The following is a 15,915-nucleotide window of genomic DNA, read 5'->3' on the forward strand; positions in this document are numbered from 1 at the left end:
TTTGGTCGTATGCTATCATTGCTGCAGCTCAGCTGATTAATAAACTACCTACTAAGGTTCTTCAGGGGCTCTCTCTTACTGAGAAATTGTTAGGACATAAGCCAAATTACAGTGAACTCAAGGTGTTCGGGTATCAATGCTTCCCTCATCTGAGACCCTTCCAGACTCACAAGCTTGCGTTTCGGTCACAACCGTGCACCTACTTAGGTGTTAGTCCCCAACACAAAGGCTTTCTGTGCCTAGCTGCTGATGGGAAAATATATATTTCTAGGCATGTTTTTTTTAATGAAATTGTGTTTCCTTTTGCAGGAAAGTCATCCCTAGTTAAATCATGTGTGGTACAGAATCATCTTTCTCAACCTCTTGAGATCGTGAGCAATAAATAGTTCGCACCTATGCAGCAACCTGCTCATTCGGGTACCTCAGGCAGTTTTGAATCAGGAGAAACCTTGCCATTTAACATGGAAGGTGTCAGTGAGTCGTTGAATTCCCCCACAGAAGTACGTACTGAGTCTACTCTTGTGAGTACTGCTAGTGGCTCTGCCGAGGGAGCAGTTCAAGAATCCACCGGTGTAGCTGCTTCCAATAGGGACTCTAGTGAAATAAATGGAAATTTTGAATTAAACTCTGAAATTCCTGCCAGTGGAGTCACTCATGCCAGAGAAAATGCTGGTGGTAGATCGCATACGAACATACACCCTATGCTTACAAGAGGTAAGTGTGGCATTTACAAGCCCAAAGCTTATTCCTCTCAATTTGATGAGGTCGTTCCCTCGACTATTGATGAAGCTCTAAAATCACCTAAGCGGGCTGCTGCTGTTCAAGAAGAATACGATGCACTTAAAAGGAATAGGACTTGGACACTTGTTAAACTACCTTCAGGTAGTGATGTTGTCTGCTGTAAGTGGCTTTTCAAAGTAAAACAAAACCCTGATGGCTCAGTGCATAGGTACAAGGCACGTCTGGTTGCCAAAGGGTTCTCACAAGTACCTGGGCATGATTACCTTGACACTTTTAGTCCTGTTGAAAAGTTTACAACACTCAATGTTATTTTGTCAGTTGCAGTAACTAATAATTGGGAGTTAAGGCACGTTGACATCAACAACATATGATGTGCCTCTTGTGTGCCAACTGCAGAAGGCATTTTATGGATTAAAGTAGGCTCCTCGCAACTGGCATGCCAAACTGAAGGATGTGCTTCTTCAAATTGGTTTTCAAGTCTCTCAAGCTGATAATTCATTATTTTTCATCACATATGTTCAGGGAAGGTTTAGTTGTTCTTGCTGATATCAGCATGTTGCAGAAGCAAAATATGATTGTCTTCTCTTTGGTAAGTCTTTTATGATGTATATCAGACAGATCATTGTAGTTCTGCAAAAACGAGATATGCCGCTAACATTTATGAATATGTTATAGTTTGAGATTTTGACGATACCCTTTATCCTCCAAGTTATGGTTTAGCCAATGGAGACACCAATGACATCGAAAGTATACTACTGCATACTTGATGTAGATTCCAGATATGTTTGCAAAATTACGTATCTTTTTAGACTTATAGCATGTTGAATGCATCTCTTTGTGAAGATTTTATGGTTCAAAAACTTGGTATAGAAGCAAACAAAGTCTCGGAGATTAAACGTGTGCTATGCAGAAGCTATGGGACAACAATGGTTGGTCTCTTGGTAATCTCTTTGATTCTTTCTTTTGGTTGATTATTTTTGGTTCCAAAACTATGATGATTGAATATGAGTCATATGACTGTTATTGTGTTTTGATGATGGATCATTTGCAGGCACTTGGCTACAACTTTGACTATGATGAATACCACAACTTTATTCATAGGAGAATGCCTTATGAGATCCTGAAACCTGATCATGTTTTGAGGGATCTGTTACTGAGCTTGCCAATTCGCAAAGTTGTAAGTTTTCTTCTTCTTCTTTTCCAAGTATTATCAATAAGGTCAACATAATCATTTTACCTGGGAACTTTCTTATGATATTATCATATTGAAACATATATTCTCAAATGGGGACAAGATCCATGTGGCTGAAGTTTTAAGGAAGCTAGAATTGGAGGATTGCTTTGAAAGGGTCATAAGCTTTGAGACCCTTAATCCCACTAATGGAAGCAATCCTTTAGATGATGAAAAGAGCTACAAGTTGAGAGAATCAGTGGTTGAAATTCTTGATAACTCCCAATCAGTACTTCCAGAGACTCTAATTGTCTGCAAACCATTTAAAAATGCATTTGAACAAGCCTTCAGGATTGCTAACATCAACCCTCAAAAAACTATAAGGTAGCGTTTGGTTCGCTGTAATATTTCTGAGGTAATTTGAATCTATGAAGGAATTGGAACCTGAAGGAATTGAAATCTGAATCTGAAACCTGTTTGGTTGGCAGGAAATTGAATTGGAATCCAATTTCATATTCTGTTTGGTTCGCAGACATGTCAGATGAATTTGATTTCAATAATATAAAATGACAGAATTGCCCTTCTTGTTTTTTTGCTTAATTTTAGTTTGTTTTATAACTTACATGTAGCAATATATTATAAAAATTTTAAAAAATTTAAAATTTCATTTTATTGATTATTCATTTCAATAAATTATAAAAATCATACTAATAAATATTATAAGTTAAAATCATCCCAGTTAGGGATGGCTATGGGTCGAGTTGAGTCGGGTTTTTGGTCCACTCGACCCGACCCTAGAACAAGGGAACCTCTACCCGAGACCTAACACGACCCGAATATATGAATTAGAAACCAATTCTATCATGTTATGGATGTAATTTACTTTCATTCCCTTGATGGAATTGGATTCTAATTCCCCCTTTGAAAACTTGAACCAAACATGGGAAAGTGGTGGAATTGGATTCCAATTCCCCCTAATTCCAGCAAACCAAACGCCACCTAAGTCTATCAAATTATCAATCTAAACTTAAATTTCAACGTAGTAGAGGGACTGAAACTATAAGTAGACCCTTTTATATTGACCATTTTGTCTTTATTATTTATCTGTGTTCTAACAACTCTTTCTTGTTTACGTCAGCTCTTTTTCGACGACAGCATCTGCTACATACAATCTGAAAAAGAAATAGGCCTCCACACTGTGTTGGTAAGTTGATAAATTGCAGAAAAAGGACTTGTATTTTTATGATTATATTGCAGAACATGGTTTGATATTTGGGAAATATCCAATGAAGGTGGGCACTTCCCATAGAATAGAGGGAGCAGACTATACATTGGAGAGTATACACAACATCAGGGAAGCACTGCCGGAGCTATGGAAATGAGATACTAAGAAAGCAGGTGTTATCTTGCAAATTCAGACATCAGTTAAGGCTTAGCTGATGTATATGGATAGATTGTGCTTTTGATTTGTCTTTATGTTATGGTTCAAATGTATGTTTCCATTGAAACGTATGCTTGCAATCTAGTCTTTAGTTTTAGCAGGTAAATTTTGTTTAAACCTTGATAGGCCCTACATGAACGCATGAATCATTAAACCATTCTATGCTTCTTCTTTCACATTTTAATCATTCCATAACCTGGTTCCCTTAACTTTTAGAAATTGATCAAATTACAGGGGTTCTCATATACTAATAGAGTAGAACAATTTTACCTCTAATAGCTTGCTTGAAAATTTGATCCAAAAATTAAAATATGAAAACTCAAACCTTTTTCAAATTTGTTTCATAAGTATGGAATCGGGGAAGAAGATGATAAATTTTACCATGTTTTTCCGTGAATAATATTACTAAGCCTTTTGGCTTAGTTTCAATCTTTCCTTTATTATTTTCTTTCAATCTTTCCTTTATTATTTTCTTTCAATCTTTCCTTTATTATTTTCTTTCTTTTCAATTTAGCCTATTTCCTTTATATATATACAAAGGGGCATGACCCAATTATACTCGGTGTACAACTAAAAATTTTACACGTTTTAGGACCATTAGATGGAATAAATCAAATATTAAGATTAACAGTAGGAAATAAGAAGATATTCACTGAAAAAATGATTTAATCTTAACATTTGATTTCCCTCATCCAACAGTCCTAAAAAAGTTTAAAACTCTTTGTTGTAAACTGGGTGTAATTGGATCCTACCCCTATATATATATATAGGGATAAGATCCTATTATATAAAGTAAAACTCTTTTAGTTTTACACATATTTACAACCGTTGAATGAGTGAAAATAAACGGTTGAGATTGAGATTAATAGTAGAAAATGAAAATATATTCGTTGAAAAGGAAAAATAAGGAGTTAATCTCAATCGTCTATTTTCATTCATCAACGATCTTAAATATGTGTAAAAAACTAAATGAGTTTTACATTATGTAAGTGGATCCGAACTGTTGACGGGGATTGTGAGGGTTCTGCAACAACGATATAAGGAAAAATTATTTTAAGGATTCATTTGATATTTAGCGGTGTTTGGAGGCCTCGCCATTGGAATGGAACAAGGAAATTTGAGGAAATGATATTGATTGTTGTATTCTGAAACTGACCAGTTACTGTATTGAGATACAATCTGGTTGATTTGTGCGAACACAACCAAGCCATTACTCGAACATGTAGTAATGCTTGAAAAGATTAATCTCGAAGTATAATTATTTGTCTTCTCAAAAGAATGTTTCTCAATATTTAATTTTCTAAATATATCTCAAAACCCTCAAATCAAAGAAAATCCATACATTTTTAAAAATAATAATTTTTTATGTTTAATTTTGTGAGTTAAATATATTTTCAAAGAATTTAAACTGATAAAATCATTAAAGATAATGAAATGAATTTATCAATATCTAAGGTGAAACAAAATTAGAAAATAGAGATTTTCAATTATAATTAAAAAATAAATAAATTTTAATTCTAATAAAATAAATAACAAAATGAAATGAAAACAATAATTTTTAGAGTAAATTGTACGTTTATTGTCTAAACTATTAACTTTTATTTCATTTTGATATTTAAATTTATTTCTTTTAAATTATACCTAATGTTTAGTTTAGATTTCAATTTAGTATCCCCATCATTAAAAAATTAATAGAACTATTGTCACGTCACCATTTTATTTTTTTCAATGATGATGTGATAATACCTTATGATGATACATCAATATCATCATCAAATTCTTAACAATTGGGAACCAAATTGAAAATTAAACTAAATGTTAGATATATTTTTAAAAAAATAAAATTTAGATATGAAAACAGAAAAAAAATAATAGTTTACCCGAAATTTTAACTTCCACGTGTTTAATACGACTATATTCTCTTTAGTAAGTCTTTTCTGTTGTATATAAGACAGATCATTGTTCTGCTAAAACTAGATATGTTACTAACATTTATGCATATGTTCCATTTTCAGATGTGGACGATACCCTTTATCATCTGAGTTCTGGTTTATCCAAAGCATGCACCAGAAACATTGAAGGTATGCTACTGCATACTTGATCTAAATTCCATATATGTTTGCAAAATTAGGTATCTTTTTAGGCATGTAACATGTTGTTTATGCATCTATTTGTGCAGATTTTATGGTTCAAAAGCTTGGTATAGAAGCAAACAAAGTCTCGGAGATTAATCGTGGGCTATACAAAAATTATGGAACGTCAATGGCTGGTCTCAGGGTAAATTCTTTTGGTTGATTATTTGTGGTTATGAAACTACGATGATTGGATGTGAATGTTAATTGTGTTTTGATGATTATTAGAGGTATATACAGTGTACGTATACGTATGCATACAAGTAGTTAGCTGAGTCCACAATTGTTAGAAGGTTGTTAGCTGTTAGTTAGGTTGTTAGCTTGTATACATTAGCAATAACTGTTTACAAAGCAGTGTATAAAGAGCCTGCAAATGTACAACTCATATATGCCTCTTGATCAATGAATATACTTGTATTCTGTTAAGTAGAAGCATCTCAATATGGTATCAATCACCGCCAGTTCTGGGTGATCTTGAGGAGTTTCTTTCCGCTGTTCGCAACACTCTTGGTGTCTCGTTCTTACTATGGATCTTTAGCTTGGATGTGCGAAGAATTTCTCGAACAAGAAAGTCAACATCGTTTTTTATGAGACTAATTTCTTGTTATGGAAGTAACAGATTCTGTTAACAATTAGGAGTCACCGCCTTGAACGGCTCTTAACCGGAGTCCTGATACCTCCACCAGAAATTGTGCTTGATGAAGATGGCGAGGAACGCGTTAATGAAAGCTATGAATAATTTGTTGTACAGGACAGTGCTATTGCTTCTTGGCTGGTATCGACCATCAACCCTCATCTTCTTCCTCAATTCGTGGGAGTAGAAACTACTGCAGTAATTTGGCGAACAGTGTTGCAGTTCTTTACTAATAGATCCAAAATAGCGTTAATCAATATCCATTACAAACTTCACTCGTTAAAGAAAGGTGGTGACAACATGCACACTTACCTTACACGGGTAAAAGAGGTGTGCGATTTGCTTGATTCTTGTGGGAGTGCTATATCTCACGTTGAGTACATTTTTAAAATCTTGAAAGGTTTGCCACGTGAATATCAGCCATTCATGGCTATTATAACTACTATGAAATAAACATTGTCACTAGATAGCATTTACACAATGCTAATGGATGTTGAATCTCAGTTGGTGGGATTTGATGAACAAGTTGATCTATTGTTTGTTAGTGTCAACCTAACTCAGGGCAGTATAGATCGTGGGTCCTTCAATTCTTCTAGTCGTCAAGATTCCAGGCCAAATCGTTCTGCTAATGGACCTGGTGTGAGAAACCATGGCATGGGGCGTGGGCGAACCAGGTTACAATGCCAACTCTGTGGCAAACTTGGCCATTTAGTCGATCGATGCTGGCATCGATATGATGAAGAGTTTACCTGTGTAAAAACTGACAACTATGGCTCAACCAAATAAGGCTCAGGGAACACACGCTATTCTTTTGGGAAAGGTAATCCAAATTGTGAATGTTGTTCTAAAGGATTTTAGGTGCTTCTTCTTCTAGCATGCAACCACAGGAAAATGTAGTTACTGCAGCTACTGATCGATGGGTATTGGACTCGGGGGCCACACACCATGTTACCCCTGATGCATCCAATATGATAAACCAGTCTTAATTTCTTGGACCAGGTAAGCTTACTGTAAGTAATGGAGTAGCACTTGATATTGATAAGGTTGGCAAAGCTGTCATGCCTTCTGTTTCTCGCGTGCTATTGCTAAATGATTTGTTACATGTTCTCTAAATAACCAAAAACCTTCTCTTAGTCTCTAAGCTTTCTAGGGATAACGTTGTCTTCCTTGAATTCCATGCCAAGAAATATTATGTGCGTGATGAAGCAACTGGCCAAGTTTTATTGAGTGGGGAAGAAGTCAATGACTTATACTCCTTTAAGAAAATCTGTGCAGTAGTGAAGGGAGATGTTAATATAGCTTCAAAGTCTTTTCCAGATGATGAGTTGTGGCATAGACGATTGGGTCACCCTTCCTTTGACACTTTAAATAAAATAGCAAGACTAGTTGATGTAAAGCTTTCCTTTGATGTAAACAAAGTGTGCTCTGCCTGTCATGTAGGCAAGAGTCACAAACTACCATTTTCTCAATCGAATACTGAATATAGTTCTCCATTTCAGCTTGTTCACACTGATTTATGGGGGCCTCCTCATGTTGCTTCAAACGATTTTCGGTATTACATATCATTTGTTGATGCCTTCACTCGACATACATGACTTTACTTGATTTGCACAAAGTCTCAAACTGTTGTGGCTTTTCAACTGTTTCAGAAAATGGTGCACACACAATTTGGAATATCTATCAAGGTAGTCCAAAGTGACTAGGGTGGGGAGTTTCGATCCTTTACTGACATTTTGGCCAAGGCTGGTATTGTTCATAGGTTAACATGCCCTCATACGTCTGAGCAAAACGGTAAGGTCGAAAGAAGGCATCGTCGTCTAGTTGAATTGGCGCTGGTTATACTGTCTCAAGCCTCAATGCCCATAAAATTTTGGTCTTATGTCGTTGCTACTGCAGTTGGCCTTATTAACAAACAGCCAACAAAGGTGTTATAAGGAATTTCTCCTTTTGAGAAACTGTATGGAAAGCAATCGGACTACAAAGTGCTTAAAGTATTTGGATGCCTTTGTTTTCCCCACCTTCGACCGTTTCAGAGGCACAAGATGGACTTTCGGTCTCAACCCTGCACATATTTGGGTGTTAGCCCACAACACAAAGGATTTAAATGCTTAGCTTGGGATGGTCGAGTTTATGTATCAAGGCACATGGTGTTCAATGAATGACATTTTCCTTTTAAAGAAAGATGCAGTGGCTCGAGTCCTCCTCACAAAAATGCATGTTGTCCTCAGGAACTCGAAATAGTCTTAAATGTCAAGCAACTTGTAAACATGCAATGTGACAGTAATCAAAGTCTGTATGAATCTCTAAGGGGTAAATCAGAAACGTATGAGGAAAGTAGTAATATACATGGAGAGCACGACCCACATGTGGGAAACAGTCTTGACCTGCAGACTAGTAGCAGTGCCCATAATGATCAGCATTCGGGACAACCTGATCAGCACTCGGAGCAACCAAATAGTGAGGAAGAACGTGCTGATGAGGCAGACATTACTATAGACTTGGAAACTCATGGTGACACCAGTGGATGTGGACAAGCAGTAATACAGGAGCTTAGCGAACACACTGGACTAAGACAGGTACAAAACATCCATCCAATACTAACGAGGAGTAAATGCGGTATTTTTAAACCAAAAGTATTCTCGAGTCATTTTGATGATGCTGTACCCACAAGTGTACAGGAGGCAATGTAATCTTCAGAATGGAAGAATGCAGTTCAAGCAGAAGTTGATGCTTTGCAAAGGAATGAGACATTGTCACTAGTTAAACTTCCACCTGGAAGAACGACATTTGGCTGCAAATGGATTTTTAAGGTAAAACACAACCCTGATGGCTCCATTCATTGTTATAAGGCCCGATTAGTGGCCAAGGGATTCACTCAAGTGCCTGGACATGATTTTTGTGACACTTTCAGTCCAGTAGTTAAGTTCTCCACAGTAAATGTTATCTTTACCTTGGCAGTTTCTAATGCATGTGAGTTGAGACATGTAGACATAAATAATGCCTTCCTTAATGACGATCTTAAAGAGGATGTATTCATGCAGCAGCCACCATGTTTTGAGCAATTGTCTGAGGATGGCTCTCCCTTGTTGTGCAAATTACAGAAGGCGCTGTATGGATTAAAGCAAGCACCTCAGAATTAGCACTCCAAGCTGAAGGAAGCCTTGTTGGAGATAGGCTTTCAAGTTTCACGAGCAGATCCATCCTTGTTCTTTAAAGACAGTGGCAATGGTCGAGTGTACCTATTAGTGTATGTCGATGACATACTGATCACATGAGGGTCCTCGCATGGAATTAAAGCGGTTGTTGATATGCTAAAAAGGAAGTTTTCTCTCAAGGATTTGGGAGCATTGAGTTATTTCTTAGGGATTAAAGTGTTAAGGAGCAGCAAGTCCACTTGTACTTAGCAAAAAGAAGTATGCGTTAGAATTACTGGAAAAAGCTGGTATGAAAACAGCTGCTACATGTTCTACACCTTTGACTTTGTCTTGCAAATTGTCTTGTGAAGAAGGAGAAATGTTAGAGGATGCAAGTGAATATTGAAGTATCGTTGATTCACTGCTTTATCTTTGTTACACTCGAACTGACTTGTCATTAAGTATAGGAAAAGTTGCTCAATTTATGCATGCACCCCTAGTGACGCATCTTGCTGCAGTGAAAAGAATCCTTAGGTACCTAGCAGGTACTGTAAACCATGGATTATTTTTCTCACCAGTTGACAGCAGAACGTTGGTCTCAGCCTTTGTAGATGCAGACTGGGGTGCCAACTTGGATGATCGAAGGTCAGTATCGGGCTATGGAGTGCTCATAGGCAAATGCCTTGTTGCGTGGAGTTCGAAGAAGCAACGGTCGGTGTCTAGATCAACCATGGAAGCTGAATACAAAAGTGTTGTTGATGTTGCAACTGAAGTCACATGGATTAGCACATTGTTAATTGATCTTGGTGTTCAGCAGCAAGGGAAGTCAGTGATTTAGTGTGACAACACGAGTACAATGGCCATGAGTGCCAATCCAATTTACCATGCACAATCCAAGCATGTTGAATTGGTTGTGCATTTTGTAAGGGAAAAAGTGGCTATTGAGCATATTTGTGTTAATTATGTGCCTGGTGCACACCAAGTGGCAAATGGACTCACTAAACCAATGTCAAAAGAAGCATTTGAGGAATTTTGAGACAAAGTGTGTGTTGTGCTGCGATGAAAGAATGAAGGTGAAGATGCAGGGGGAATATTAGAGGTATATACAGTGTACGTATACGTATGCATACAAGTAGTTAGCTGAGTCAGCAATTGTTAGAAGGTTGTTATCTTGTATACGTTAGCAATAACTATTTGCAAAGCAGTGTATAAAGAGCCTGCAAATGTACAGCTCATATATGCGTCTTGATCAATGAATATACTTGTATTCTGTTAAGTATTAGCATCTACAACTTTCACTATGATGAATACCACAACTTTGTTCATGGGAGATTGCCTTATGAGAACCTGAAACCTGATCATGTTTTGAGAAACCTGATCATGTTTTGAGGAACCTGTTGCTGAGCTTGCCAATTCGTAAAGTTGTAAGTTTTGTTCTTCTTCTTTTCTAAGTATCAATAAGGTCAACATAATCATTTTACTTGGGAACTTTCTTAGGATTCATATTACCATATTGAAACAGGTATTCTCAAACGGGGACAAGGTCCACGTGGCTGAAGTTTTAAGGAAGCTAGAATTGAAGGATTGCTTTGAAAGGATCATGACATGCGTCGTTTTCGCGTCAAAATAATTCCTTAATCCCTAAAGAAATATAAAGAAAATATAACAAGTGGAAAGTAACGTCCATCCCACAAAGACTCTGCAGTTTCTGATTTAGTTATCTTCTTGTTATTGAACGGTAGAGTTTGGATAGCGATGAAATTTAAGGTAAAAAATAAAAATATAAAAATAAAATATGAGAAGAAAAAAAAGATAAATAGGGGGTTTTGAGTTAATTAAAACTGTTTGAAGACAAGATAAAGACAAAGTAGGAAAAATAATAAATAGAATGAAATAATAATTAGAGTTTGAAAAGAAGACTTATTGTAAAAAGTAGCATCAGACTTTCAGCTTTGACTCAGTTTCCTCGAATCATTGAAATAGATCTTTACTTCAGGATTCAGGCCGGTTACTTGTCTACAAGAAAAAATCCTCGTGACTATGCTTTGTATATCGAATACTCAAGTGCAATTTTTAATATCGGTTTGTGGATTGATCTAAGCAACAACAATGTTGTAGATCTAAAAACGTTGAGGCTCGAAAAGCTGCCGACTCGGATTATGTTGTTTTAATAATAACTGGTTCCGATCTCAGTTTCCTCTTAGCAAGCAATTTTACTAAGTGTGTTCCCAAGAAGTCGAATGTGCTTCAATAAGCCGATCCTTCCTCCCACATTAACCATAACAACATCCAGACCAACGTCGACTTTTTGGTTTTGAAAATTGTTTCGAATTGAAAATAAGCCCAGAAAACTGAGAGAGATATCCGAAGCGATTTAAGTGTTTTACAATTCTCACGTTTGGAATTGAGTTATTGCTTTAGCCTTCGGCTTAAAAAAAATTAGCTAAGCATAACCAAAGTTATACTTAGCATCTTTGAAAATAAAAATAAAATTAAAACAAAGATGAACTTTGAAAAAGAAAAGAATTTTTTTTATTAAAAACTAGAGAAAGAAGAAGAGTGATTTCTGAATGTGTTTTTAGGCTTACCCTGAGAGGGTATTTATAGCCTTTAAAATCCTAAAAATAAGGAAAAATATAATTCTTAAAATAAAGAGATAAATCCTAATGAAAATACTTAAATCTATTTAAACTAAAATACTAAAATCAAGGATAAGATAAGATATAATATTTAAACTAATATCCTAAAACATTAGTTTAACTCAAATTCGAATTGCAAAAACGTGCGGTTGATTCATTCGTTCTTCCAGAAGCGCTGATTGAACCTTCTAGAAGGTGCTGACTCATCGCCTCGTTAGATGTGTCATGATCGGAGTAATGCCCACTAATCCAGCCTTGCTTTGGAAAATAAAAAATTTGCATAATTCTGTACTTTTAGTGCAATTTTCAGAATCTAGCGTCTTACACAAAAAATGAATTAAAACGAACAAATAAGCCACAAAAACCAACGATTAAGAAATAATTTAAAAGCAAAATAATAACCAAATAAAGCACCTATAAGGTCATAAGCTTTGAGACCCTTAATCCCACTAATTTTTTGCAAACCATTTAAAAATGCATCTGAACAAGCCTTCAGGATTGCTAATATCAACCCTCAAAAAACTGCAAGTCTATCAAATTATCAAATTGGACTTGAATTTCAACATAGTAGAGGGACTGAAACTATAGTTAGACCCTTTTTCCTATAGTCTTTATCTTTGTTTTAACAACTCTTTCTTGTTTACGGCAGCTCTTTTTTGACGACAGCATCCGCAACATAAAGAAAAAGGCCTCCACACTGTATTGGTAAGTTGATATTATTTGATAAATTGTAGAAAAAAGACTTCCATTTTATGATTATTGCAGAACAGGGTTTGATATATGGGCAATATCCAATGTAGGTGGGCACTTCTCATAGAACAAAGGGAGGGGAGCAGACTATGCATTGGAGAGCATGCACAACATCAGGGAAGCACTGCCGGAGCTGTGGGAATCAGATAGCAAAAAAGCAGAAGGTGTTATTGCTTACTCCGGGAAGCTTGCAATTCAAACATCAGTTATAGCTTAGCTGATGTATATAGATAGATCACTCAACAACAATAGCCAAAAGAAAAACCCAGATTTTATAGTTTCACAAATACTCTAACGGATTGTTCTTTTGATTTGTATCTCATCTTTATGTTATGGTTCAAATGTATCTTTCGATTGAATCATCTTTCAATAAATAAATAAAAAGAATAATTTATTCTTTTATCAAGTCTTAGCAATCTGGTCTTTAGTTTTACCTGATAATGTTTGTTGAAACCTTGATAGAGACTACATTGACTTGGTCCAATTTTATAACAACGGTAAAAACAGTCTAATGCAGAGACCAAAGAAGGTTTTGTCAAGTACATCATGGTGTTGAATTTGTGTGGCAAACTGAGTTAACTCGTTGAAAACGTGTCCCCATCAACGCATCTTTAATTCGACCTTATTCAACGCTTCAGTTCCTTCTAGATCCTCAATTTTCCCTTCTCCAGAAGCATTCCCAAACGACTTTCCACAACTACTCTATTTAATGCCCCTTGTGAAACGTCGCTTCTGCCATCCTTTCTTCTCTCTCTCTCCTTTAGCCTTGGTTTCTCATTAAAAGCTTACCAAGTTGTGTGTTTTTTTAGCTTGCAGCGTTTGATTACTTTCAATCTGGTAATGTTCGATTCTTTTACATGTTTTGTTCTTCATTTCATTTTGTTTGTTTGATATAATAACATTAAAGGCTCTATTTCTCTGGGTTTAGTTTGCACGTTTTGTGTATCAAAGTATATTCCTTTCTCTGGTATTTCTATATTTTTTTTGAATCTTCGTTTTGCATTATGCTTGAACTGATAGAAGATTTTAATAACGTTTTTGTGAAGATAAGAAATGGAATGTGAAGATCAGATGAACCAGACCACTGACTCAAAATATGAATGTCTTTTATTTGGTAAATTTCCAATCTTTCTTTTAAACAAACGTCTCTTAATATATTCGAAAAGTAAACTTCAAAAAAAATGATTTCTTTTGCTTTTATGGTGTGAACCATTTTTGAAAACTTACAGATCTAGATGACACTCTTTATCCACTGACTTCTGGCATTTCAAGTGAAGTTACCAAGAACATTCAAGGTATTCTCATTGTTTCATTGAAAGGGTCTTCCATATTTTAACAAAATTGTTAGCTTCCTTTTCAAATTCATCACATTTTTTGGTACACTTTTTCTAGAATATATGATTAAGAAGCTTGGAATAGAGGAGGCAAAAGTTCCTGGATTATGTGCTTCACTGTACAAGTATTATGGCACAACAATGGCTGGTTTAAAGGTAAAAACTATTATAACATTCTTTTGCTTTTGGAAATGTTTAGACCTAACTGATTTCTTTCTTTTTCTCTCCAGGCTCTTGGTTATAACTTTGATTATGAAGATTTTCACAGGTACTGATTTTTTCTCCTTTTCATAAATATTTCTATGGATGGTTTTGTGAATGGTTCTAATTTGTTTACTGCACAGTTTTGTTCATGGGAGACTGCCCTACACAATGCTAAAAGCTGACCCTATTTTAAGGAAACTTATGCTCAGCCTACCAATCCGGAAAGTTGTAAGCTTGTTGTTATTGTTCTTATGAAATTGCCATTTATGATCATTTGGAGCACTGTTTGTAAACCTTGTTCTGGGTTTGTATACAGATTTTCACCAATGCTGATAAGAACCATGCTGCCAGGGTGCTCAACAGGTTGGGATTGGAGGACTGCTTTGAAGGGATTATAAGTGTCGAGACTCTGAATCCCATAAACAAAGACAACTCTTCTGCTGCTGATGATCTCAAATCCAACACTGCCATCTTCGACATTGATAGTTACTGCGGTGCCGTTTTGATTCTGAGTTTAAACTTCCAATGACTCCGGTTGTCTGCAAACCATTTGAGAATGCATTCAAGCAAGTTTTCAAGATTGCCAACATCAACCCCCAGAAAACTGTAAATATAACCATCGAATTTATTGATTTACAGATGATTTCCAATGACTTATATTGTTGTTATGGGTGCTTTTGCAGTTGTTCTTTGATGACAGCATCCGCAATCTACAAACTGGCAAAAACATGGGACTTCAAACTGTGTGGGTAAGTTAAATATTCTAACATGCTGACATTTTGTGTTTGGTTTTGCCTTCTATTTGTTTGAGAATGTTTGGCTCATTAGTTTCCTCCCATGATATGCATACAGGTCGGGACTTCTCACCGCACCGATGGTGTAGATTACGCGCTAGAGAGCATTCACAATATCAGGGAAGCAGTGCCTGAGCTCTGGGAAGCAGCCAATGAGAAGGATGAGAACTTTCAGCAGCCTGGAAAGATTTCCGTTGAGACAAAGGTTAGAGCGTAGTGTTCTCTTATGCCACGTTTAGAGCTTAGCTCTTTAAGACCATATGTATTAACTAGTCTTTTACAATCACCAATCCATTTTGTAGCGTGTAAGACAGTGGATCATAGAAACACAATTTTATTCTTATTTTAATAAATATCTCCTTTTACCATCTTTCGATTCAACAATTAACTTCATACCCCCTACTGGTTTAAGTAGTAGCAATAAAAAACTATAGCAGGCAGAGACACAGCACGGAATTCGTTATTTGAACTTCATATAATAAAACATTAATTATCGAATTCTGAGAGGTCTGTCTTCGAGCTCAGTTGCATGGTCCCTTGGCATAGCAAAACCCTGCAAGGCATCCGCAAGGCTTACAGCAACCATTCAGGTTCGACCAGCACCACAAACCTTTAGCGATACAGTTTATGGGACTGTTGTAAGCCTCAAAAACCATGGCCAAAGGGTTTCTGATATTACTAAATTGATTATTTGGTTCGGCTTCGACATCATAAGTCAAGATGACCTCGCTACGAGTTGCGAATGCAGTCGGAGGCACTGTGGCTAGAAGAACCTTGCATCGTTGCCACGATAAGAAAAGTGAGCTTCTTGCGGAACTCCGTTTCTCGCGGTAAGATTGAACTGATTTCCTTCATCTTATGGTGTGTGAAATGGTGTGAGCAGAGGGTTCCTTTATATAGGAAGGATTGATGGCCCAAACAGGTGGGTAGACCATGAGATT

General features: G+C 36.3%; 1 protein-coding gene and 2 pseudogenes across 1 annotated transcript; all 3 read left to right on the plus strand.

Moving 5' to 3' along the window:
- The first annotated feature begins 395 nt into the window (after positions 1-395).
- On the plus strand, positions 396-12,910 carry LOC120198819 (annotated as a pseudogene).
- On the plus strand, positions 1,520-2,300 carry LOC120198814 (suppressor of disruption of TFIIS-like). The gene is made up of 4 exons (XM_039200080.1): positions 1,520-1,682; positions 1,793-1,917; positions 2,015-2,132; positions 2,214-2,300. Exons 1-4 carry the CDS (start codon positions 1,560-1,562, stop codon positions 2,298-2,300), a joined length of 453 nt encoding a protein of 150 aa, XP_039056011.1. The 5' UTR covers positions 1,520-1,559.
- A 551-nt stretch (positions 12,911-13,461) lies between the features above and the next one.
- On the plus strand, positions 13,462-15,344 carry LOC120198829 (annotated as a pseudogene).
- The last annotated feature ends 571 nt before the right edge of the window (positions 15,345-15,915 follow it).

The sequence above is a fragment of the Hibiscus syriacus genome, unplaced genomic scaffold (genome assembly GCF_006381635.1).
Source record: "Hibiscus syriacus cultivar Baekdansim isolate YM2019G1 unplaced genomic scaffold, ASM638163v2 tig00004810_pilon, whole genome shotgun sequence".
NCBI lineage: Eukaryota > Viridiplantae > Streptophyta > Magnoliopsida > Malvales > Malvaceae > Hibiscus > Hibiscus syriacus.

Excerpts from the sequence above, each read along its gene's own strand:
- LOC120198814 (XM_039200080.1), top strand. The coding sequence starts at position 1,560 with ATGTTGAATGCATCTCTTTGTGAAGATTTTATGGTTCAAAAACTTGGT. Across the intron at positions 1,683-1,792 it reads CAACAATGGTTGGTCTCTTG|GCACTTGGCTACAACTTTGA; the intron begins GTAATCTCTTTG and ends GATCATTTGCAG. Across the intron at positions 2,133-2,213 it reads ATCCCACTAATGGAAGCAAT|ACTCTAATTGTCTGCAAACC; the intron begins CCTTTAGATGAT and ends GTACTTCCAGAG.